General features: G+C 39.9%; 1 protein-coding gene across 1 annotated transcript in view; it reads left to right on the top strand.

Annotated features, from left to right (window-relative positions):
- Positions 1-23,613, top strand: part of LONRF2 (LON peptidase N-terminal domain and ring finger 2) — a 40,493-nt gene extending 16,880 nt beyond the window's left edge. Inside the window, exons 4-13 of the mRNA XM_040623717.1 lie at positions 6,651-6,773; positions 8,929-9,087; positions 9,610-9,811; positions 10,164-10,257; positions 10,539-10,653; positions 13,777-13,898; positions 15,274-15,432; positions 18,615-18,777; positions 21,266-21,415; positions 23,069-23,613. Of these exons, the coding sequence (XP_040479651.1) occupies positions 6,651-6,773; positions 8,929-9,087; positions 9,610-9,811; positions 10,164-10,257; positions 10,539-10,653; positions 13,777-13,898; positions 15,274-15,432; positions 18,615-18,777; positions 21,266-21,415; positions 23,069-23,263 (1,482 nt within the window). The 3' untranslated portion in view covers positions 23,264-23,613. The remainder of the gene's footprint in view (positions 1-6,650; positions 6,774-8,928; positions 9,088-9,609; positions 9,812-10,163; positions 10,258-10,538; positions 10,654-13,776; positions 13,899-15,273; positions 15,433-18,614; positions 18,778-21,265; positions 21,416-23,068) is intronic.
- The last annotated feature ends 2,409 nt before the right edge of the window (positions 23,614-26,022 follow it).

The following is a 26,022-nucleotide window of genomic DNA, read 5'->3' as shown; positions in this document are numbered from 1 at the left end:
ATGCTTATAGAATCCTATGCTGGTAAAAAAAAAAAAAGTCTCAATAGATTTCAAATTATTGAAATCTTGCAGACTATGCTCTCGACAATAGAATGAAAAGAGTAATTGATGACAATAAAACATCTAGGAAATCCTTAAATATCTGTTGTTTAATTAGATTACCTCTAAACAATGCATGCAACAAAGAAGAAATCACAAAGGAAACTAGGAACTATTTTGAAATCATTGATAATAAAAGCACATTACATCTAATTCGTCCTGTGCAGCTAAAGCCATTCTTTGAGGGAAATTTATAACGATAAGTTATTAAAGAAGTAAGGTCTCAAAAGAGTGATCTGTTTCTTTCTTAAAAAACTAAGAAAAGAAGAGCAAATTAAAATAAAGGTAAGGAGAAAGAAAGAAAGAAAAATATAGGAGTCAATAAATAGAAAACAGTAAAACAATAAGGAAAAGTCAATGAAACAAAACCTGCTGTTTTGAAGAGATCAGTGAAATTGACATACCTCACCAGACTAATCAGGAAAAAAGAGAAAAGGTACAGATTACTAATATCAGGAATGAAAGAGGAGATATCACTATAGATCCTACAGACATTAAAAGGTTAAAACAGAACAATTTTATGAACAACTTTATACCAATACATTCAACAACCTAGAAGTTAACAAACTCCTTGAAAGATATAAACTACTAATGTTCATTCAAGAAGAAACAGAGAACCTCAATAGCCTTATCTCTATTTAGAGAAATTGAAGTTGTAGTTAACCACCCTCCCCCCCAAGAGATCAGGACCAGATGGAATTACTGGTGAATTCTATCACACATTTAAGGAAGAAATAATGCCAATCCTTCAGAGATTCTTCTGAAAAGCAGAAAAGGAGGGAAAAGTTATTTTATGAGAACAGCATTATTGTGATAACAAAACCAGGAAAAAAACATTAGAAAACAAACAAACTTCAAACTGATATCTCTCATTATCTCATTTGAAAATCAATTTTTCTGTATTGACAGACTGAAAAAAATGCAGTAAATGGAGATAAAGCACTTGATAAAATTGAACGCCCTTCATGTTAAAAACTTTGTATGAACTGGGAATAACAGGGGCTTTCCTCAATCTGATAACCACTATCTATGAAAACCCTTACAGCAAACATCATACTTAATGATAGGAAATGGAATGACTTTCTGCTAAGACCAAGAAAAATAAAAAGTGTTTTTACCACTTACCAATATGGTACTGGAGGTCCTAGCCAGAATGGTAAAAGAAAACAAATAAACAAAAAAAAAGAAAGAAAGAAAGAAAGAAAGAAAGAAAGAAAGAAAGAAAGAAAGAAAAGAAGTAAAAGGCATACATAATGCAAAGGAAAATGCAATACTGTCTGTTCACAGTTGACATAATTGTGAGGAAAAGAGAAAGAAAGAAAGAAAGAAAGAAAGAAAGAAAAGAAGTAAAAGGCATACATAATGCAAAGGAAAATGCAATACTGTCTGTTCACAGTTGACATAATTGTGAGGAAAACTTAAGAAATTTACAAAAAACTTGCAGGCTACAAGATAATATGCAAAAATGAAACCAATCACATTCTACTCACCAACAAGAAACAGTTGTACAAATGAAATTTTAAAAATAATAACTGTTACAATAGTTTAAAAAAGCATGACTTACTTAGGGATAAAGTTAACAAAGTACATACAAGATCTGTATACCGAAAACTACAAAACATTGCTGAGAGAAATTAAGTATCATTTAAGTAAGTATAAATACATACCAGGTTCATGGATCAGAAGACTCAATGTTAGTAAGATGACAGATTCCCCAAATAAAAACAACACAGTCCCAATTAAACTTCTGGTATTCTTCTCTGCAGAATTTGGCAAATTGGCTTTAAAATATACATATATGTGTACATGTGTATACACACATTTATGGAAATACAAGGGACAGAAGAAGCCAAAACAATTAAAAAAAATAAGAATGGAGTTGCAGGAAATACACTACCTGGTACCAAGACATACTATAAAGCTACACTAATGAGAACTGTGTAGATTACTAAAACAGAAGACAGTACAGAAATAGACCTACACATAAGTGGTGAATTAGTTTTTTACAATAGTGCAAAGATAACTCCATAGTGAAAGGATAATTTTTTCACAATTTTTAGTAGGAGATGATTAGATATCTATTTGCAAAAGAAAAAAAATGAACCTCAATCCTCTCCTTACATCCTATATTAAAATTAACTCAAAACGGAGGATAGACTGAAACATATAGTCTATAACTATAGCATATCGAAAACAACACATAAAAATCTCTGACACTTTTTGTAAAGCAAAGATTTCTTATCCAGGACACAGGAAAAATTGTAAAAGAAAAAGTAAGTTGGTCTTCATCAAAATTGAAAACTTCCGTTCTTCAAAAGATACTGCAACAAAAACAAAATGGCAAACAGAATGGGAGAAAATATTTGCAAGACATATTTCTGGTAAGCCATATATCTGTATATAGCATATATAAAGAACACTTACCAACTCCTTCATAATGTAAATAACCCAGTTAAGTAATGGGCAAGGACAGATACTTCACTAAAGAAGGCATAGGAATATCAACTGAACACATGAAAAGAGGCTCCACATCATTAGTCATTAGGAAAATGCAAATTAAAATCTCAAAGAGATAACACTAAATACCCACTAAAATGGCTTAAACTTAAAAGACTGACCATACTAAGTGTGGATGAGGATGTCCAACAACTGAAACCCTTATACAATGTGGTGGGAATGCAAAACAGTATAGACACAATGGAAGACAGTTCAGAAGTTTAAAGTTAAGCATACACTTCCTATGTGACCTAACAGTCATGCTTTTAGATATTTCCAAGAGCAAATAACATTCTCCAGGATTGATCATATGTTAGGTCACCAAACAAGTCTTAACAAATTTAAGAAAACTGAAATCTTATCAAGTATCTTTTCCAGACACAATGGTACAAAACTAGAAATAGTAACAGGAAGAAAGCTGGAAAATTCACAAATATGTGGAAATGAAACAACAGACTTCCAAACAACCAACGAGTCAAAGAAGAAATCAAAGAAGAAATTAAAAAAAAAATCTTGAGACAAAGGGAAATGGAAACACAGATAATAAAACTTATGGGGTGCAGCAGAAGCAGTTCTAATAGGGAGGTTTGCACCTACATTAATAAAAGTAAAGACCTCAAACAACTTAATCTTATTCCTCAAGAAACTAGAAAAAAAACTAAGCCCAAATTTAGCAGAAGGAATAAAAATTAGAGCAGAAACAAAATAGAGACTAGAAAGACAACAGAAATGATCAATGAAACTAAGAATTGGTTTCTTGAAAAGATAAAACCGACAAACATTTAGTTAGACTAAGACAAAAAGATGACTCAAAAGAATGAAATTATAAATGCAGGAAGCATTACAAGTGATGCCACAGAAATACAAAGGATTGTAAAGGACTGTGAGTAATTATATGCCAACAAGTTATATGACTTCGAAGAAATGGATAAATTCATGGAAACCTAAAACTTACCAAGACTTATGAAGTAATAAAAAATCTGAACTGATCAGTAATGAGCAAGGAGATTGAATCCGTAATCAAAATCTCCCAAAAAAGGAAAGCCCAGGACAAATGGTTTTACAGGTGAATTCTACTAGACATTTAAAGAACTGATCCCAATCCTTCTCGAACTCTTCAAAGAACTGAAGAGGAAGGAACACTTCCAGACTTATTTTATGAGGCCAACATTACCTTTATACTGAATCCAGATAAGGACACTACAAGAAAAGAAAATTATAGGGCAATATCCCTGATGAACATAGATGCAAAGTCCTCAAAAAATACTAGCAAACTGAATTCAGAAAGGAAAGAAAGAAAGAGAGAGAGAGAGAGAGAGGGAGGGAGGGAGGGAGAAAAGGAAGGAAGGAAGGAAGGAAGGAAGGAAGGAAGGAAGGAAGGAAGGAAGGAAGGAAGGAAGGGAGGGTGACTAAGTATGTGAGGTGGTGGACGTGTCAATTACCTTGATTGTGGGAATCATTTCACAATGTGTGTGTATATCAAATCATCATGATAGATGCTGCATTTTACATACAGTTATATTTGTCAGTTGTTCCTCAATAAATCTGGATTAAAAAATGAGGGGCGCCTGGGTGGCACAGCGGTTAAGCGTCTGCCTTCGGCTCAGGGCGTGATCCCAGCGTTATGGGATCGAGCCCCACATCAGGCTCCTCCGCTATGAGCCTGCTTCTTCCTCTCCCACTCCCCCGCTTGTGTTCCCTCTCTCGCTGGCTGTCTCTATCTCTGTCGAATAAATAAATAAAATCTTTAAAAAAAAATGAATTCAGCTATCATCTGGAGGAGGTTAAATTCTTAGTTTTGGGCTTCATGACAGTATTTTTTTTTTTTTTCCTGTTTGCTTTAACTCTCAACACCTGCCATTCCTGGGGCACCTGGGTGGCTCAGCCTTTAAGCATCTGCCTTTGGCTCAGGGCATGATCCCGGGGTTCTGGGATCCAGCCTGCTTCTTCCCCTCCCTCTCCCCCTGCTTGTGTTCCCTCTCTCGCTGGCTGTCTCTCTCTCTGTCAAATAAATAAATAAATAAAATCTTTAAAACAAACAAAAAACCTGTCATTCCTGAGACATTTCAAGGGGATAAACAAGGTGAGCTGTGCTGTGCACATGACCTATCCTAACTGACAATTCGAGTAAGGTTACTGGTCAGCAAATGTCAGGTAATTTAAAAGTTTCTGGTTCATTGTATGATTCACCTTCCTGAATGAAGTACTATGAAACTAATAAAATTTCTCTTTAAAAATTAAAAAATAGAAATAAATAAACAGATTGTTGTATAACCCAGAGAGCCGAGGGTCCATTTCTGGGTTCTCTATTCTGTTCCATTCGTCTATGTGTCTGTTTTTGTGCCAGTACCATGCTGTCTTTGTGATCACAGCTTTGTAGTACAGCTCGAAATCCAGCATTGTGATGTCCAGCTTTGTTTTTCCTTTTCAACACTTCCTTGGCGATTCTGGGCCTTTAGATTGTTGTATAACCATTCATTGGAACCCTCCTTGGTAATAGGGAATAATGAATTGTTGATCCATTCAACAATGTGAATGAACCTCAGAAGCATCACATTAAAGTGGAGGAAGGCACACAAATACATGTGTGATCTCATTTATATGAAATTCTCAAAATGGCAGAACTGTACTGACAGATCAGTGGTTCCTGGACTTGGAGAGAGGGGAGGATTGACTTCGAAGGGCATGAGAGAACATTCTGGGGTGATGGAAATGTTCTACATCACGATTGTGGTTGTACTTAGATATTGTATACATTTGTCAAAAGTCTATATTGTACATTTTAAATTGGTGAATTTAATTCTATATAAATTATACCTCCATAAAACTGTGGCAGCAAGAAAGTATAAGCAAGTATAAGTCCATCACTGAAGAGAATGGGGAATATTTATGAGATTAGAAAGCTCAGCAAATGTTTGGACTGCACGTGAATGGATGAAAAAGCAGAGAACATTATAGTTCAAATGGGAGCTAAGCTCATATCCTAATACAAACTCCAGAAAAGATTCAATTTAAACTCTTGGGAAAGGAATAAGAAAGGAGGTTTGCTTGACATGCCAGTTCACTATGCCATGCAGAGCAGTAGTGGGGGAAAAAAAATCATAGTGCCCCATCCCCACCTCCCGCAAAGAATTTGGACAAACCTCCTGGGGAAAAGTGTGGCTGCCAATGCATGCAGAAATTCCCCTCCCCCTACCCCCTGAGTAAGCCCCTCTAAATCCTGGTATGTGGGGCTCCCAGCCTAAGGCCTGGCTTCCCTACCACACACCTGAAAATAAAACCTCTCAAATAGATTTCCCACATGTAGATGAAGGACCCAAAAAGTCTTCCATTCATAATGAAGTCTATGAGGTCAAGGGTCTGACTCAACATGAGAGAAAACCAGTTGGAAACAGTACATCTTTTAAAAATATGAATGAAGAAGCAGGGATTCACAAGAAAAAAGTCAATAAAATAAAGAAGAAAAAGACTAAAATGCATGATCAGGACTGACTCCAATGGAAATATAATACATGAACTGATAAAAACAAATTACAGTGTTTCTGATGATATGAGAAAATACTGCATCCACCCAAAAAAGAAACAAAATGCTGGGGGAAAATACTGATCCGTACTGCACTTTGTTTATTTCTCTTGTAGTATTTTGTATGTTATGCTTTGTGTTACAGATATTTCTGTTCATGTCTGTCTTCTCTCACAAGATTGCGCTCCTTGAAGACAGAAATGTGGTTGTGATCTGTGATGCCTGAATGTATTTAAAGTTGGTAGAGAGCTGCTTCTTTCTTACTTAGCATGGCCCTTGAAACTGCCTTGGGCTCAAATTCCTGGTCTCGAGACTCTTGTGCTCTGACTGTAGAGTGTGTTATGAGATATTTGGGTTTGCTCAGGTGCCAGGGGAGTAGAGCTAGAGCCATCCTTGGTGGGTTTGTGTTTATTCTAGCTAATATGTTTATCCGAATATTCAGTAGTCCTAATGATTTTTTTCGGGGCTTTTTGTATGCAAGTATATAATCACACTCTTTAAAAATGTGTATCTTGTCTTTTGATGAATCCAGGGGCATCATATGAAGGCTCAGGCTCTTTCTGGATTGGGAAGAAGTAAGGAAGTGTTAAAGGAGTTTCTCTACTGCCTTGCTTTAAATCCTGAATGTAACTCAGTGAAGAAAGAAGCGCAGAAGGTGTGATTTTCTTTAAATGACTTTCTTTTTTAAGTCTCATTTGTAGCCTTTATGTCCACGCTGAGTAACTCCTGCATGTCAAATAAAAAAAGGAATATAGTTCTGAATATTCATGACAATGTAATTAAAAACCCACAGGAATAACGATGAGTTTCACACGTTTGATAACTTTCATCCAGGGATAAAGCCCAGTGTTTCATGAGACAGCATTTACATAGCTCCGTTCTGCACGGATAATGATACGGGCTAGGGAGGCAGAGTGAGTTTTCTTAGACTTGTAATTTCAAGCATTATAGTTTGGATAGGAGCCCTATGAGAGACATTGTGATGATAAACAAAATATACCAGTTTAGCTGGATAGGTTGACTTGAAATTTTCATCAAAGCTTCACGAGCATGATGCAGAAATATCTTTTTTCTTATTCAGGTCTTTAACCCATTCTCATTAGAGGTCACCGAGTCACATTTACTGTGGGAATCCACCCTATAAGAGCCTATACAATAGTTAGTCTCAGCACTTGCAGTGACCGGGAGTTCTTATTTTTATGTCAGTGTTTCCCTATTTAAACAATACTCATTGCTGACTTCTCTTGTACATGTACCGTGCAATTTCCACTTTACAGGCTAGTTTTATTTTCTGGAGCAACAGGAAATGAATCCATTTTTCCTCCTCCATTTTAAACCACCTTAGATATTTGACATTGGCTGTTATCTTTGCCTTAAGTCTTTCTTTGGACTGAACATCCTTTTCTCACGGAACAAGGTTGTAAGGGTTCCTCCTCTGGACGCGTTCCAGCGTACCTCAGAGTGCACACCTGACAGCCACAGGTGGGGGATTTTACCTTCCCTTGTGTTTATATCACGAGGCATGTTTGTTTATTTTTAGCCTAATACTACACCGTTGGCTCCTATTAGAACCATAGTTAGCCCAAACACCTAGATCTTTTTTTGTTTTCAGTGAGAGAACCTTCAGTGAGGATATTTTTTATCCTTGTATTGTGCAGTGGTTTGGTCTTCATTAATGCTGTCAAATGATCACTTATGGGTTTTGGCCATTGTTTCAACTTGTCAAAATAATACTGAATCTTAACATCGGCTCTTCTATCCCTGCCTGCTTTGTCCCAACTGCAAACTTCACGAGAACCTTAAAACATATCTCAGCTGCTCTTTACAACAGCATCGTAATGAAATTCAGCCTGAGCTCAAAATTAAGCAGATTTACAGAGGTCCCCTGGGCCAGAATCTAGGTCTGGTGGTGCTTGGGGGTGCTTCTTGTCTATCTCATGCTATTTCAGATATGATGTTTTTCCCTGTAGCATTCTGTGAGTGGTAGATGTCTTCTATCTCAGGGCCCAAACACTGCCAGTCTGTTGATGCCCACGAAACGTGGTGATCCCCCAGGCAGCCTTCTGCTGCTTTACTGGAGCCCCTCAGAGCCAGTGCTGAGGACACTGATGTCCCTGCTGAGTGCTGTTCCTTCTTGATACAGGGGTCATGGGTGCCGGTGCACTGACCTGTCACATGAAGAACAGTGGCTGGTGATTTATTGGGTTTCCGTCACTCCTTTATACCTCTTTTAAGTCTTCGGATTCAGCTGAGTCCATGAGGTTTGGCAGGACCATGGAGTGACCGGCAGTCACTTCCCACCACCACCAAAGGCTAGTCCATGGCTCTTGAACTAGAATTATGGCTCTTCACCTGGTCTTCCCTTAAAGTTCTTTACTAGGCGGCTCTTGTGGTTATCTTGTAAGTCAAGCAGTCTTCTAGAATTATCTCAGTCCTGTGGGTGATCACAGCCTGGATGGACCCCCACAACCTCTACACCCCACTTTTCTCTCCTAATCATGAGACTCTTAGGGGTGATTTTCTGTAGCAGATGTGTAAGGACCAGGTAGAAAGAATTGGTAATGCTCATATTTTATAATTGGTAAGACTAAGCTGGAAAGGGACTGGTAGCTAAACTGCCTAAAGCATCGATTATGGTTTCAGAAACTTGAGTTTTGAAATAGTAGCACTTGGCAACTGGAATATGGTAATTATTCTTTTCAGTGTGCTAGGCCTATTTGGCCTTATAGTTTCCTTTGGATCTTTAAGACATATTATGTATTTTTCAAAAGTGTTTTAAAATACTTTTTATCTTCTTGGAAATTTTATAGGTCATGTGTGAGGTGTTTTTTCCAGCTTCAGAAAATGTGCATCAGAATTTGACATCTCCCATCCAAAGCAGAATGTTGACCAGCAGGCTAAAGGCTCAGTGTTCCAGCCATGAAAACACCCAGCCTCTGGAGGAAGGCGGCAGTGCCGGGGGTTCTAAGGTATGAGGTGCATGTGTTTGTCGGTATTATCTTGATTAAGCTTTATGTAATCCCTTAATTTTGAACACTTACAAGTTATTCAGAGTGTGGCATTGTGTTAGTTGGAAGTACTTCTCAAGACTGGTTCTAGCTCCTCAACCTGAAAGTTGAACCTTTTAAAGGAAGTTGGTAGAAATAATGAACACAATAGAAAGAAACATGTAGAAGCATTCAGGACACCACACATTGAGAAACCCAGGCATCAGGAGACTCGGATTTATTTTGGCTTGGAGAAAAGAAAGCAGAGGGATGATTTGAATATATGAAGATTGATGTTCAGTTGATCTGTCTCAAGAAGAATCGTTCTGTATTTTACCGTGGAATGTGTAAAGCTCATCTTAGATGTTAATAGATGAAACCAGTCATGAAGGAAGAGCATAAGCCCTCTTCTTTCCAGAGGTTTCTAAGAAAGGCCACTACATGAATATTATTTTATGTTATGATTTCTTTAATATTCAGGATTCTTTTTTCCCATTTAACCAGAACCCATCTGAGAAATCTGATGTGTTTAGAAATACCAATTCTTCAGTTTTGTATTTTATACTGGGTCTGCACTTTGAAGAGGATAAAGAAGTGTTAGAGAGTATCCTTCCAGCAGCACCCAGCACCGGTTTAAAGAGACAATTTCCAAATGATTTGGAGGATGTGCAAGACCTGAATGGCCCTGGGAAAATTCCCAAGAAAGGTCAGTAAGCTATTTTGTTATAGAGTTGTAGGACTCCAGAGTGACAGAATGTTAGCTAATATTCAATATATTTTTTAAAAAGTTTTTACACAGATAGTTTGAAATTAATAATGAAAGGAATACATCAGCTTTATGATTATAGAACAGTTTAAATGGTTAATCCTACAAAGACTTCATAGTCAGAAATAGGGAAATTTTAGTTATAACTTTAATGTTTATTCATGCTCACAGTCCAGATAAATGATTTGTTATATTGGTGTAACACATTTTAGCCAGAGGAAATGCAGTTGCTGCATGCTCTTGTCCAGATGAGCAATGTTAATTATAGCATTTTAAACTTTTTCAGAGTCAGATTCCTCACCTCAAAGGAACATGACCTCTAACATAGGAGAAAGTCCAGAACTCTCCATAGATGTAACTGACTTTGAGTGTGCCCTTTGCATGAGGTAGGATGACAGAGAACCTGTGCGACTCTTTGAAAAACTCATCCTTTCTGAATTGGATATCCTAAACATAATGGGCTTTTTATTATCAGAGAAATTATGTATACCTTAGTAATAAATGATTTATTTTCTAAAAATTTGATAAGGAAAATCTCAATGGAAATGGATATCAGTAATTTCGACAGCTGTAAAAGAATTGTCTTAAGGAATTATTAGAAAATAAATAGATTACTTGAAAATCTCTTCTGGACATTTTTGGCTAAAAACTCAGATATATTTTCCAGGTTGCTCTTTGAACCTGTCACGACACCATGTGGACATACGTTTTGCCTGAAATGCCTTGAGCGCTGCCTCGACCATGCCCCACATTGTCCACTGTGTAAAGAAAAACTCTCAGAAGTAAGTATTTCTTCTGAAACAACAGGACTATTGAGCCCCTCCTCTCATCCCTCAGTAGATGCTCATTTCTGGGGTTGGCTTTGCTTCTATTACCCATATCCTAAGGAAAGTTGGATTTCTCCAGTCAAAGATAGGTCTTTTTCCCATTGATTTCTCAAAAAGTACACAAGGGAAGTTTAGATACAGAAACAATTAAACTTCAGGGAAGTTTTCAGGCATGAATTATAGTTGAGATATACTGAAAACAGGTACCATAATCAGAGCTCTTATGATGTGTTAGTTATAAATAGTTGAGATAACATTACTGAGTCCTCACCATATGTTAATCGTAAAGGGTTGAGATAACATCATGACGCACTTAATATGTGCCAAGGATTCTGTCCTTTATCTCATCTCAAGGTGAAGTCATATTGTGGTACTCAGTTTTGCATAGGATCGAAGACTTGATCAGTTTTGACCACTGGGAAATCCCGTTGGTGTGTTGTCAGTTGTGTCTTTTGTCTATAATCAAAGCCAGTCATACTTAAGATTCTGTGGAGGAAGCTATTTAATTATCTCTAACTCAAAAATAAATTGTCACATAAATACAATAAACAACACTTAAAGGCTTTTAAAGGCTTTCTGATCAACCTTTCAAATTGTGAATATGTATCAACTGTATTGGGCTCTGGTGCCACTAACCTTCCACGGAGCAAGTTATTTAACTTCTTGGTGGGGGGAGGGGTTTTTTAATCCATAAAATGTACTAATAATATTTGTCTTAATTACTTCTATACACTTAATGTATTTTAAGTAGGACAAAGTGGTTTTTTAAAGATTTATTTGTCTATTTTTAGAGAGAGAGAACGAGAGTGTGTGGGTGTGCGGGTGCAAGCTGGGGAAGGAGGGACAGAGGGAGAGACTCTCAAGCAGACTCCCTGGTGAGCATGGAGTCTGATGCGGGGCTTAATCTCAAGACCCTGAGAACATGACCTGAGCGGAAGTCAGAGTCAGACACTTAACCGACTGAGCCACCCAGGTGGCCCAGGATAAAGTAGTTTTTTAAAACAAATGTCCAGTAAAAAATTTATTTTTGAATTTGATATGGTAAAGGAGTTATTATACTATGTGAGTTTTTAAATAACTGTAACTTAGTTTACTGCCAAAATTTGTTAAAATAAGTTATTATAATTGAGACCTTTCTAAATCATTCTATGTACATACTTACTTCTTTAAATCGCATACATCCTGAAACTCTAAGTTATTCAGGGCTCTCACCAGGAATATGATTCATTGTACTAGACACCATGTGTCATGATGGTGGGTGCTTTTTGAGTTTGCGTAGTAGTTTCCTTTGCCGGTTCCTCTGCCGGTCTACAGGGCTGTGTTTGCTCTCTCTTCTTGCTAACGGTGGCATAGCATCTGGCCTGCTGCCTTGCTGTACCCATGCTTGTCTGGGCCGGTGGGCCTGGAGGTGGCTTGTTTATTCCCAGACAGTACAATGCATGTCTTTATGACCATGGTTTGTAACACAGACCCTTCGTTCACGCCCATGTTCAGCGCTGTCTGGTAGGGGCTGTGTGATGAAGCAGTGTGTTGAGGCTGGCACTGTAATACAAGATCCGTAGGGACAGAGACGACTTCTGCCTTGTTTTCACTCTCTCTCCAGGGGCCAGAGCACATGGTAGAGGCTTATGATTATGAGTAAATGAATGAATGATTAAATGAATGAATGAATGAGCCAATGATTAAGTGCAGGCTCTGCATGGATTGCCAGTGTTGCAGAAATTAGAATCTAACACAGCCAACTAAAATTAAAAATCATAATTTGATCTTTCTTCCATGCAGAAACCCCTTCATGAGCTTAGACTTGCTCACATGCATTATTATAAGCATGAGTCATCAACTATCTATTGTATGCACAGAGGTCTTGGGTAACGTGATGCCAAGTAAAGCAGATTGTATCATATTACTCTTCAATAAAATGGTGCCATAAACTAACAGAATAAAACACGGATGTCATTAATAATATTCACTGTGAATTAAGTTAAACTTGTTTTTGCTAGTTGTCCTGTTACTCGAGGCTGGACTCCTAGTTCTTAGTTTCGGCAATACATGTAGCTTGTTTCACACAAGCTAAAGGGAGACATGGCAGTATGTCTAGGACTCGCCCAGATGGAACTGTTAGAAATATGTAGAGCAGCCCAAGCCCAGAGACGCAGCAAGTTAACAAAGCAACAGCAGCACATTGAAACCTACCAGCCCCGAGGTCCTGGTCCCAGTGTGGCTCTACACTAGTCCCTTCACCCCTCTGAGACCCATCTTCTTTATTGTGCATTGTAGACAATACTTTTGGGTAGGGCTATTTTAAGGCCTGAAGCATCTGCAATTGGTACCTGATGTATATTAGGATGCTAGTGAAAAAGGGTAGTTATTTGCAAATTCATAGGCTTAAGATAGAAGAAGTGTGCACACACACACACAGAATAATAGATCTTCAGCTACATAGGACCCTTCCAGCCACTGATCCTAGCAGTTTTAATTCAATTTCCACCTATTTCCCTTCACATCCAGCTGTAATTCCTTGGTCCCTCAGCCCCTTTCCCAATCCAAATAAAGTCAACTCTGCCTCTCACACATGCCCATATAAGTAACAAAGCAAAGCTAGAGAGAAGGCGCAAAATTGGGAAGAATGGTTTCAGTTTAAATGTACAGTTCTAAATCTCAGACTCAAAACAGTAGTAGTCATTCTTACTATGCTTCTCTAGTAGCTTCAGTTTTCCACTTTCTCGGATGATTATTTCCCATTTCTCTTCTTTCACAACATATCCCACTCACTTCCTCTCCCTTCCCTGCCATTGTGATACTTGATTGAGAATGGAGAAGCCAGCAAGGCTGGGAATCACTCATCCTTCCTCCAGGTGATGAACACCTAATCCTGCCCTTTTCTCAGAGGGGAGGAACTGCCCGGCCCCTGTCCCTACCCCAGGCTGGCTGACCTCCAGGTTCTCCATCCCCATCCTTTTGTCGTCCGGAGACTCCACCCCTCTCCCTCCTTGTTGGCAGTTTCTACTGGGGAGAAAGTGCTTTGTCCTCTAGAATTAATTACCAAATGGTATTACTTAACATTTCCTTTTGTTACAGTTGCTGGCAAGCAGAAATTTTAATATAACTATTCTGGCCGAAGAGTTAATATTTCGATATTTATCTGATGAACTCTCTGATAGGAAGAGAATTTATGATGAAGAAATGACAGAACTGTCAAAGTAAGTCCTCATGTTATATGTACTTGGTCTTGAGTTCAGATTAAAGAAGGAAATCCTTGCATTCATACCTTTATCTCAGCTTTTTTCCCCTCTTGGCAGAGAAATTAGACCTAAAAATAGAAAAAAATATTAATTGCAAAGAGTTTATGGAAATTTAATTGAGAGGGGTCATAAGAAATATTTCAAAAGTGTGTCTTCATGGGGCCCCTAGGTGGGTCAGTTGGTTAAGTGTCTGACTCTTGATCTCAGCTCAGGTCTCGATCTCGGGGTTGAGTTCAAGCCCCATGTTGGACCCCATGCTGGGTATGGAGCCCACTTTTTAAAAAAGTGTGTCTTCACAAAATTACATAGTTGTTTTTTGTATCTAAGTAAGTGGTACTGAGTTTTCCAGAATTGAAAAGGCACAGTAAATAAAAATGGAAGGGAAAATAGGTTTACCCCTCGAAATAGGTTTGACAGTTATTTTTACTTTTTAAAGTGAACAGAGTTGTGTGTTGTGGCAAACTTTAACTATTGAGGTCTTATCATTCTTCCACTCCTTTTTATTTAGAACTCATTATCTTTGACTACTGTGTAGTTTTTGCTTTCATCAGAACTTTTTTCTCTTCTTATTATTTATTTTTATTGAGGTAAAATTGATGCATAACATTATATGAATTTCAGGTATGTAACATAATGCTTTGATATTTATATATATTGCAAAATAACTACCATAGTAAGTCTTACCGTCCATCACTATACATAGTTAGCAAATTTCTTTTTCGTGTGGTGAGAACTTTTAAGATCTATTCTCTTATCAACTTTCAAATACGCAATGCAGTATTATTAACTGTAGTCACCGTGCGGTGTATTACATCCCCAGGACTTATTTATTTCGCAGCTGGAAGCTTGTACCTTCAGCCCCCTTCACCCATTTCACCCATTATCCACCCCACCTCAGCCTCTGGCAACCACCAATCTTTTGTCTGTATCCATGGGCTTGGTTTTCTTCTTTTTTAAGATTCCGCATGTAAGTGAGGCCATACGGAATTCATTTTTCTGACTTATTTCACTTAGCATAGTGCCCTCAAGGTCCTTAGAATTTTTATTTATCATGGTCATAAGCTGTAACTTTTTCTAATTAAATTAATACAATTCAACATGTTCTGTCTCATCAAAGTAAATAAGACAGGCTTGGCAGGAAACCCGGTGAGCTGATAACTTTCTCATGAGGTGGTCCTTGGCTTCCTTTTCCCACTAAAGACAGGCCTGAGGGTTTTACATTGTAAATGAGAGAATTGAGGTTGGCTAGCTTTTGCTGTTTTACAGTGGCTAATATTCCCTTTTGTTTCTAACTGCTCCTACTTCTCAGTTTACATTTTCCCTCACCCAACAGTCTGACCAGAGATGTCCCCATCTTCGTGTGTGCCATGGCCTTCCCCACCGTCCCGTGCCCTCTTCATGTCTTTGAGCCCCGCTATCGGCTTATGATAAGAAGATGCATGGAAACTGGCACCAAACGGTTTGGCATGTGTCTGTCTGCTGAGCACGCAGGGTAAGAATTGTCAGCATTCAGAGGGTCCTAAATAAATACATAACTTGTTCTTTTTCTTGAAGAACAATTTAAGATGATGTTGAAAACTTCTGGTGTCTCCCATTACATAACAAGGTATAAGTCCGAGGCCATCTATGATGTGATCCCAGCCTTCTTTCTAGCCTCATATCCTGCTCCTTTCTTTCAGACATCATACTTGCTAGTCCACTACCATGTTATTTGCCTTTTTCTAAATATAGTTCATATTCATACCTCCATGCTTCCCTCTGCCTATAATTCTCTTTTAGTTCACCATGCAAACAAACTCAGCCTAACTTTTAAGGTCTAAAAAATTTGCTAAAAAATTGAAACCTCCATCTGTACAACCAGACAAATTTCAGTCTTACAAATACCCCAGCTCTTAGTTTTTACCTCTCCTCATTTTACATCAAGCTGGCAGACAGCTTCCCTCCCTGGCTGCTCTGGGGACTCTGGGTCCTTCCCATCTGTTGGCTTCCTTATCCCCCTAGGGCTTTGTCATTACAGCATGGTTACGATGAGGTCACTTCATGTAAGTTCTAGCTGGTAGAAGAGGCACATATTCTCTGAAAGGATTCAGAATAAAAGGGGGTACACATCACTATTGCTCACACCTACTGCAAAGAAGCCTGGGAAATGTAGTCTACCCATGTGCCCAGGAAGAAAGGGAGCATGGATATGTAGGACCATCCACTAGTTTCCACCATATATACCTAGGAACAGATCTTTTTAAAGATATGTGTAGGACCTTTATATATGGAAAGAATTCTACAGCTTTATTGAAAAATATTCAGGAAGATCTAAGTAAATGAAGAGAAATACCATATCCATGGATGGATGCATAGACTTCAATGTCATAGAAATGTCAGTTTTACCCAAATTAGTCTATAAATCTAAAGTAGTTTCGGTCAACATTCCAAGAGGGTTTTTTTCATGGAATTGTTCAAGCTGATTTTAGAATTATTATGGAAAAGCAAAAGACCAAGACCATGATAGTTTTGAAGAAATCAGTTGAGTAAGATGGGAGAACACTCCCGTAACAAACTTAGAAGTCCTCGTAAGCAGACCACTGAAACAGAATATGGAGATAAGAAACAGATCCACTCATATATGAATGCCGTATTTACATACAATTTGTGAGAAAAGGCAAGCTGCTCACTTAAAAGGTGCTTAGAAAATTAGTGTGCAGTCCAAATGGGAAAAAATAATCTTTTCTCTGCCTTGCACCATGTACACAAATTAACACATGTTATTTACATTCTCAGTGTGAAAAACAACATATACAAATTTTAAGAGAAAACATTGGAGACTACAATTAGGAAAAGGAAAAGAATGATTTTTTTTATACAAGATGCTGAGAGTACATAGCATGGAAGAAGAGATTAATAAAGTTGAATATATTAAAATTTGATTCATCAAAACCAGCAAAAGCAGAGTGAAAAAACAAGTTCCAGAAGTTCTGCTTCCATGAAGGTTACAGAACACTAAGAAGAGCATTACTCCAGATAAACTATAGGACATAAGTTTCTTGAACCCATTGGTGAGCAGAGGTTGCTCACAGTAAGTGAGGAAAGGCAAGTCCCTCCAGGGAGAACAGTAGACAAAAGTGTGGCTTACCTGTGGCAGAGCCCAAGAGAAGGAGACCTGCAAGTATGTAGGAAGAATTCAGCTGGTTTTTTTGGGCCACGTTCTAATGGCCTCATGTGGACAAGCATGAGAGTCCAGATGCTCTGGGAGTTACAGATGCAAGGGGAATTTGCATTCGCTCACAAGTTCTTGTCCACAGACAGGACAGGATGCTTATTGGAAAGACAGTTCTGCAGATGAGACAGGCTTTGGGAGAGCTGACATTTGAAGGCATTTGTCTGCTGATGGCTGGGGCAGTCAGTCCTCCCTTGAAGGGGATCTTCAGGGCACCTCCGTCCATGCCACGGCTATGGATAAGATAGCCCTGTTAGACAAGCAGGAAGAGAGAGTTTTAGGAGAGATCCAAGTAGGGGTGTCCAGCCTTACAGGCGTGTGACTTGGGAACCGTCACTCATCGTTAGCTTGAAGGTGTGTACTGAAGTTGTTCATTTACTTTAGAATTAGGTGGCCTCGGGTTCAGATCTCAGGTCTAAATCTTACATAAGTTGTTGCTTTTTTTAAACCTTCCTGTTTTTGTGAGGCTTGAATGAGCACATATTCTAAACTGCTCCATGTAGTGCTTGACGTGTAATGGGCTCAATCAGTGTCCTCAGGAAGCAGATGAGAGTTAAAAGAGTGAGAGTGGGTAAGATCACAGGGATGGCTTTGGAGCGAGGATGCCACCCTGGGTGGCCCCTGTGTGAGGGACACGTGGGGGAGGGAGGCACCTATGAAGGGCTGCACTGGTCAGGCCCATCGTGGGTGATGGAAACGTCCCCTGTCCTGTTGAGGATCATGGTCCCACTGGTGTGTAAGGCTGACAACACTCCGAGCCAACCATTAAGACCTATGCATTTTCCATATGTACATTATCCTGCAAGAAAAACATTACATCCTTCTAGAAAGAGGAAATCCTTGGAATTACTGCATCCCTCTTTCGAATTCTTTGGTTCACATTTACAAACGTGTGACAGAGAGCAGCAGAGGGTGTTGGGTCAGTGACAGATCAGCAGGCTCATGCCAGAGTCATGTATGACTTCCTGTGGAGTCATGTATGACTTCCTGTGGGGTCATTTCAGTGGAATGGTGGGGTATGGAGGCCTGATGGGGACAGGAGGTGAAGGCAGTGACTGTAGATGACTTTCTTTTGTTGGGGAGGACAGAGCTGCCCGGCAGCAGTGGAAATGGGGGAGGAGGGAGCAGAATCTGTGAGTGGCGTGAGAGCCCCGGACATACCTTGTGCTCTCTGTACTCCCTGCCAGTGCCCTGACCAAGGGGACGGAGAATTCTCCCTCCACCCCTCAGGTCCTTCCAAATCGCTAGCTTGTTTGAACGACTGAGGCACAAGGTCCCCTTTCCCTCCAGCCCTCCCTCTGCAGCCCTTGCACACCCGTATGTTTCGCATTTAACAGAAGGAATCATCTGCAGGTGTCTCTTAGAGAAAATAAGCTTGCTGGTCCCATGTGGAGACACCATTTGTTTTGTTTCGATCTTTGCATTTTTAAAATCACGGTTGTTTCTCCTGACTGTCCTGTCAGAATTTCGGAGTACGGCTGCATGCTGGAGATTAAGGACGTCAGAACGTTTCCTGATGGGAGTTCGGTTGTGGATGCCATTGGAATCAGTCGGTTCAGAGTTCTAAGCCACCGCCACAGAGATGGCTATAACACAGCCGACATCGAGTATCTCGAAGATGAAAAGGTGAGGTTTATCTTACTGCTGCGTGTTTAGAGGTCAGTCACCTTGTTTCCCTCTGCACTGTGGAAAAACTCGGTCGTATTTTTACTGACAATATTATTTATATCCTCCCTAATTCAGCACTTCAGTTACTTGGTACGTCCGTGGATTTTTCACCTGGGTTGGAGCTGGTGGACCCATCTCCTCCTCAAAAAAATTACCTTACTGCTGCACCTTGCGAATGCCTTTGTGATTTGTTGTCTCGGTGTTTCTGGCCTAGGAGCCGGCAGACTTTTCCTACAGGGGCCATACAGTCAATACTATAGATGTTCCAGGCCATGCAGTGTCTGTTGCGACTCCTCAGCTCAGACAGAAGCAGCCGTACACAGCCCGTAAATGAGTCGGCATCACTGGTTGCCAGTAAAATGCTGTTTACATAAACACAGGCAATGAACAGGATCTGACTTGTGGGTAGTAGTCCATCCCTGTTCCGGGTACTGGTATTAGTTCAGAATGAGATATAATATAAAAAACAGTGCTTAAAAACACCTTCTAAAGCTCGGTGTAAAAGATTTGGCTCTCTTACCCCTTAAGAAATATTGATATGTCTAATAGACATATCAGAACTTATATTTTGACAGGTTAATGAAATGTTTTGAAGGGGTTCTCAAAAAGACGTGTACGGAGATGTCCCTGGCAGTCTTATTCATTAACGGCCCAGACCAAGAAACAGTGCAGATGCCCCTCAGCACAGGAGTGGATAACAAACTGTAGTGTATTTATACGATGGAGTACTACCTGGCAATGAAAATGAAGGGACTGGGGGCGCACAGAGCAGCCTGGAAGAGTCTCCTCGGTCTCTCAACGCACACATCTCTCGACGTGATGCTCAGCCAGGGGCGCCGGCCGCACAACCACGCATGCTGTGTAGCTCCGTTCATACGCCTCCCAGACCAGGTGTCACTTGTCTCTGGGGTTGGAGGGCAGAGACTGGCTGGGTGGAGGCCCATCGTGGGTGATGGAAACGTCCCCTGTCCTGTTGAGGATCATGGTCCCACTGGTGTGTACGGCTGACAACACTCCGAGCCAACCATTAAGACCTATGCATTTTCCGTATGTACATTATCCTGCAAGAAAAACATTACATCCTTCTAGAAAGAGGAAACCCTTGGCATTACTGCATCCCTCTTTCGAATTCTTTGGTTCACATTTACAAACGTGGAAAGTGAGAGTTTTTAGCTGTCTGACATCACACTGGAAGTCACTTTGGGGACAGTCCTGTACGTTCGTGACGCCCATGAGTAGAGCCACACCCACAGGGCCAGCACCGTCCCTTTTCCAGCTGCCGGTTCTGGTCATCCTGAGCACAGGGCCGCCCGGTGCAGGGGAGCCGAGCACAGCGAGTCAACCCTAACGCCTCAGGACCAGGGAGTGGCCTTTAAAGGATGTGACTGAATGTCATTGTTCTCGGGGTCCCTCTGCTGCCCCAGTAACAAATCTGAGGAGAGGGTTTACTGACTGTTGTATGGATGGAGACTTGTAGTGGTATATGTATTTAAAATGAGAGCTTACATAGCTACAACATGAAATAATTTTGGTGGTTTTTTAAAAAAGGAAAATCCTCTACCACATATGAGTGTTTAATTTGTATACGTCACATTGAGAATGGTTGTATGCATTATAATCTAATTTCTCAGTTCACCCTAGTTTTCAGAGATACTGGAATTTTGTAACCAGAAAGGACCTGAATGATTTATTCCCATTTTGTAGATGAAAAAGCTCTAGCCTCAGGAGGCCGTATGACTGGCTCATGAGAATCAGTAATAAAGCCAGAACATACCCGGGTCCTTTGGTTCCCAGCCCAGTGCTTTTCCCACTTAGGTGTTCCTGAGTAGGACTGGGACATACTTAAAATGAGTGACTTGGCAGTGAGATAGGCACCCAGAAACAGCGTGAGGGCCTACCGCTGCGTAAGGCTAAAGCAGGGAGTGTGCGTAGCTGTAACATGTCTTTTGGAGTATAGTTTGGTGATATGGAATACAATATTTTAAATGTCTCACTCTTTGACTTGGCAATTCTACTTCAAGGAAACTATCCTGAGGGAATGACGGTCCCTTCTCTCAACACCAACAACAAAAATAAAACAACCTCCCCACTTTTGCATAAATATTTATATTGCCGTGTTATTTTAAAATATATCTTACCTGAATAATGGAGTACATTCTCAAATATAGGATTGCATGTAGCCATTGAAAATTAGTCATGGTAACATGGGATATGTTTATATTGTTAAGAGAAAAATCAGGATGTTCTAGATAGACAGGGCAGATAGGTCCTCACTGTGTAAGAAAAGTACAGATTTGTATGTTGAGCATATAATAGGTTTATAAAACACTAATCAATTTTCTAAGAAATAAATGCCATGAATCCACTTAGCAAATGCAGCCAATGTTGCTACATTTCATGTGTATTAATGAGTTGTTGAAATGGTGGTCCATTTTTCCTTGATCAGGTGGAAGGTCCAGCATATGAAGAACTTACCAGTCTTCATGATTCAGTTTATCAGCAGTCAGTTTCCTGGTTTACTTCACTTCAGGATCACATGAAGGAACAAATTTTAAGCCATTTTGGGTTAATGCCAGACAGGGAATCTGAGCCTCAGGTATATTCTCCTTATTTCTTTTATAACGCTATTATTTGCTGCTATAATGTGCTAAGATATATTATTCTGAAGGAAAATTAGGCACTATATGCAATATACTCCATCGTGATCACTTACGAACCAATTCATTTGTCAGCAACCTAAGGAAGCACCCAATATAGTAGCATGTGCTTTTTGGAGCAAAGCAGGCAGTGCTTTCCGATGAGTACTGCATAAAGGTGATTTCTTTTCTATCAAAAGCAAATTTATTCTGATTGGCTGTCAGCTTTAGTACTTTTACTTCTCTCACCAATTATTTAAATTAACTGTTTAAATCCTACTATTTAGAGAGTAATAATTCTTAAATATTGGCACGAACACTCCACGTTTTACATATCATATTGCCTTGCGCCTAATAAACAGGTGTTGAATAAGTGAAGAGAAAATCTAAGTCTTGTTAAATTAGAAGGCTTCCTGCCTTATCTCTAGCCCGGCTTTCTCTGGTGTTCCACAAGCTTTCCACGAAGCTGGCTCTTCAAGCAATGCCTGGCTTCAGGCTGTGAAGCAGTTCTAACCGCAAATGAATCCTCTGCTCTTCCTCTGGGTGACAGAGCCAGGCAGGGATGGTTTAGGCTTGTGGCTGAGAGTATGGAGTTCCTTCGACTGTACGTGCTCACCTATCGTGGAGAAAGCGGAGCTGGAGGACCAGCTTTCAGCAGGGTTGGGGGAAGATGAAATGTCCTTTTTATTTTTCCCATCCATTTTTATGTTATTTTCCTATCTCTTGAGGATTTCTGTCTCCCCACCCCCACACCTATGTCTTTTCTAAAATTCAGAACCATCCTGTAAGCCATAAATTGTCTCAAATATAATACTCTTGATCTTTCAGTAGAATCTTCCTCATCCTAAACTAAGTTGACACCAGAGTCCACCCTCTCTCATTCCCAGGTGGGATGTTTACCTTTGGGGTGGGATTAGAGGAGAATCCAGGACAGGAAGCTGGGAGGCCTGGTTATCTTGGTTCTTAATGCCAGGAATACTGAGAACAACTGTATGACCAGCTTTGCTTAGAGCTCAGTCCAGAAGTGTGAGTTTGGGTATGTGAAATAAAGACTGTCAGTCAGCATAATAATTCTCATACAGTTAATTCATGGTGATTCCCATATACATATAATTAACAATAATCCATATATAGATGTTTCATTTACGTGTTCACATTCATCACATAACTATTAAAAGCTTTCTTTTATTATAATCAAATGTGTGCACCTACTTTTAGCCTTCCTAATATTGAACTTTCTATGGTGTACTTAAAACTTAAAAAACAATAACACAGAACACTGGAAATAGAAGTAAAAATTATGGTTCCCTTGCCTGACTGCTATATACTCCCAACTAGAGCTTTGAGAGAGCAGAAGCAATTAATTTGTGGAATTTCCCTGTGGAAGATGCTTCCCTTTGCAAGCTCTTTGTTTTGGGAGTTCTCCCACATTTAAATGTGTAACAGGAAAGTAAACTTTGTATGCCAGAGGCTGAATGGGTGGGAAGTAGACCTGAAATAGAAGATGGCATTTAATTCTCGCCCCTGCCTTGTCAGGGACACAAAAGGACAGTGTGGGGGAAGAGGCTTGTATTTTAGGTGATAATTTCATTTCACTTTCGTTTCTTTCGCAGAGTAACCCTAGCGGTCCCGCGTGGTCCTGGTGGATCCTGGCGGTGTTGCCGTTGGAACGCAAGGCTCAGCTGGCTATTCTTGGCATGATCTCCCTTAAAGAGCGCCTGCTTGCCATTCGGCGAATACTAGTCATCATCACGCGTAAGATGAATAGTCGGCAGGAGCTGGTTAATAGCAGGGAGAGAAATAACTGATTTTCTCTTTCTGTCAAGGTTTCTGGAAGCCCTTGTACTTTTGTGAGGAGTGCTAGGCATAGAGAGTAGCATCCCATTCATCATGCTTTGTAAAACGCTCGTCGATAGGGTTACAAAATGAACACTTAGCAAACATTGACTCCTACGCAAATGTTTAAAGTCTGTGCCTCGCGGACTCTGTACAAGGTTAGCCTGAAGTTTGAATGGAGCCTATGGTTGGAAAAGAACCTAGGAGAATCTTTCTGAAGCAGATGCTCCAGGATGTAGTTCGCCGACAGCAGGGAACACCACAGAAGGTGGACGAGTGGGTTAGGGTTTGCAAGAAAGAGGGACCCCCTTCCCAGTACAGTGACTTGCTGCACCAGATGGAAACAGCATGCTTTGGTGGCTAGCCAGGAAAGGGGAAACCACATTTTTATCTGGAAGCAGATTTCTCAGAGCGCAGGCTAACTGAAAACGCGCTTAGGCTTTGTGTGTCACTGTGAAGTTGTCTGTGAAGTGGAGGAACCAAACTGTGGTCCAGTTCAGGAGCCAAAATTAGTCGTCACCCAAGAAGTAGTAGCTGCCGGATAGAACTGTGTTTTGTGTCCCGCGGTAGTTCAGATGTGCATTGCATGTTGTAATCAAATGAACGTCAGAATACACAAAGGTATACCTTGGATATAGAAAAATCTGAGAACCAGTGTAGGTGATTTGAGGATATATATCCCTACACACTCAAGAAAGAGTGAGCAAAAGTTAGCTAAAACTCTACGTGCATTGGGATGTCAAACTTAGAACCAAACTAGTGCAAAAAACTCCTTGAAAGCATAACCCTGTCTCATTAATTTGGTGGATACTAAGCATTTAAGAAATAGTCCTCTTGCTCCTAGGATTTGCATTGCAAATTAGGCCCATCAGTAATTTGAGTTCACCATCCATCCACTCATAGATGAAGATGTAAAAAAGCTGCTATGGAATGGGCATCTGTCTATTCCAGGAAAACATACCAGGACAATATGCAAGAAGCAGGAGGTGGGGATGGGATGTAAATATTCAGCAAGTTTTTCCTCCATCCTCAACCTAAAATTTGTCTTTGTGTCTTTTGAAAAGAAATTTTAGAAGTGATCAGACCTTGGTGTTACCTATTAAAGGACAGTACATGACAACTGCAGCCACTGATGCATGTTGGTAGTATTAATTGAAATAACCATCTGAACCTGAGATACTGAATTGTTCTCACCGGCCTGACCAGCTGGTGCATTGAGTTGGCTTCTTGGTCTGTGCTGTGGATGTTCTTAACGGAAGGATGATGAGAACCAGACCAGGAAATAAATCACAGCTGTAAGATTTGCTTTATTCATTCAAGGTGTATGATATTTGAGTTTTAACAAATATATTTCATAGTGTCAAAAGTTGGTTGTTTACCAATCCATCAAGCATTTTATTAGAAAGACTTTATAATTGTGTTTCGTTTTAATTACAGGAGTTTTCCATAGCTAAAGCTCAGTTTCATTATGGGAGTGAGAAAATACTGTTCTCGTATAACTTAGCCATAAAGAGAAAATGTGAAAGTATTTCCAATCAGATGTTTCTAGTGCCTCACTTACTGCGAATCTCAAATCTCATCTTGATCATGGTTTAAAGGCAGTTTGTCCAAGTGATTTCTAAAATATTTTATATTGATTCATGTGTCAATGATAGCATCCGAACTTCTTAGACATTGTGTCTTAACCTGATCATCTAAAAGAAAGCAAAACTCTGTCTAGTATACCAGAGGAGCTTTCTCGGGAATGGTTCATGAAAATGGATTTGCACCATTCTCTTTCTTTTTCTTTTGGAGAATCTTTCTTACCTTAAAACCATATCATGGCTGTTTCCATCTGGGAGTTTGTAAAATAACCACAGTGTGATCATAGTTTCCCCAGGGGCCTTTCTGAAGTTAAGTCTCTGTGCTCAGAGGACCAGGGCTTGTCCCATACCAATCGGATGCTGTTGCTTTCTCAACCTTACTCCTGAAATGTCATCACTGGCACAGAATACTGACCAGAACCACTGACTTATCCCTCTGATTCTGTCTGCCTCTTTCTGAGTTGTCAGCTCATTCTGAGTGTTCTTGTGTAAAAGCCTGTTTGGTAGTAATGATGTAGATAGAACAGCAAAAGTTTTTGTTGTCTTTGCCTTTTGACACCCAAGGGAATGGACTGTGATGCTTCATGCAACATGTCACCTAGAGCAGAGCAGGAGCCGATGGACACTTCCTGAGCACTTAGATGATGATGTTCTTTTTTTTTTTTTTGAAGATTTTATTTATTTATTTATTTATTTATTAGAGAGAGTGAGAGCACATGCTCGGGAGAGTACAAATGGGGAGGGGAGAGAGGGAAAGGGAGAGAGAGAAGCAGACTCCCCGCTAAGCAGGGAGCCTGATGTGGGACTCTATCCCAGGACCCCAGGATCATGACCTGATCCGAAGGCAGACGCTTAACTGACTGAGCCACCCTTGTGCCCCTTAGATGACATTCTTTATCAGGAAGTCAGACCAGGGAAATAATATCTCAAGTCGTATTATGAGGGAAGCTTCCTTTTTACAAACTTAAGGAAACCTAAACTCCTGTTTGCTACAAATTTGCTACAAATTTAGCTAAAGCAGTGGAACAGCTCCCCCCACCCCCCATACACACCTCTTTTCTATCATGGAGATGTCATTTTTAATATTTCTCAGAAAATAAGGTCTCATTCAGAGTCAGAACGTTCAAGTTTAATTTTACTGAAAATGT

This window comes from Ursus maritimus, unplaced genomic scaffold (assembly GCF_017311325.1).
Source record: "Ursus maritimus isolate PB19 unplaced genomic scaffold, ASM1731132v1 scaffold_6, whole genome shotgun sequence".
NCBI lineage: Eukaryota > Metazoa > Chordata > Mammalia > Carnivora > Ursidae > Ursus > Ursus maritimus.
The sequence above is the reverse complement of the archived record's forward strand: the minus strand, read 5'-3'. Positions and strand labels throughout refer to the sequence as shown.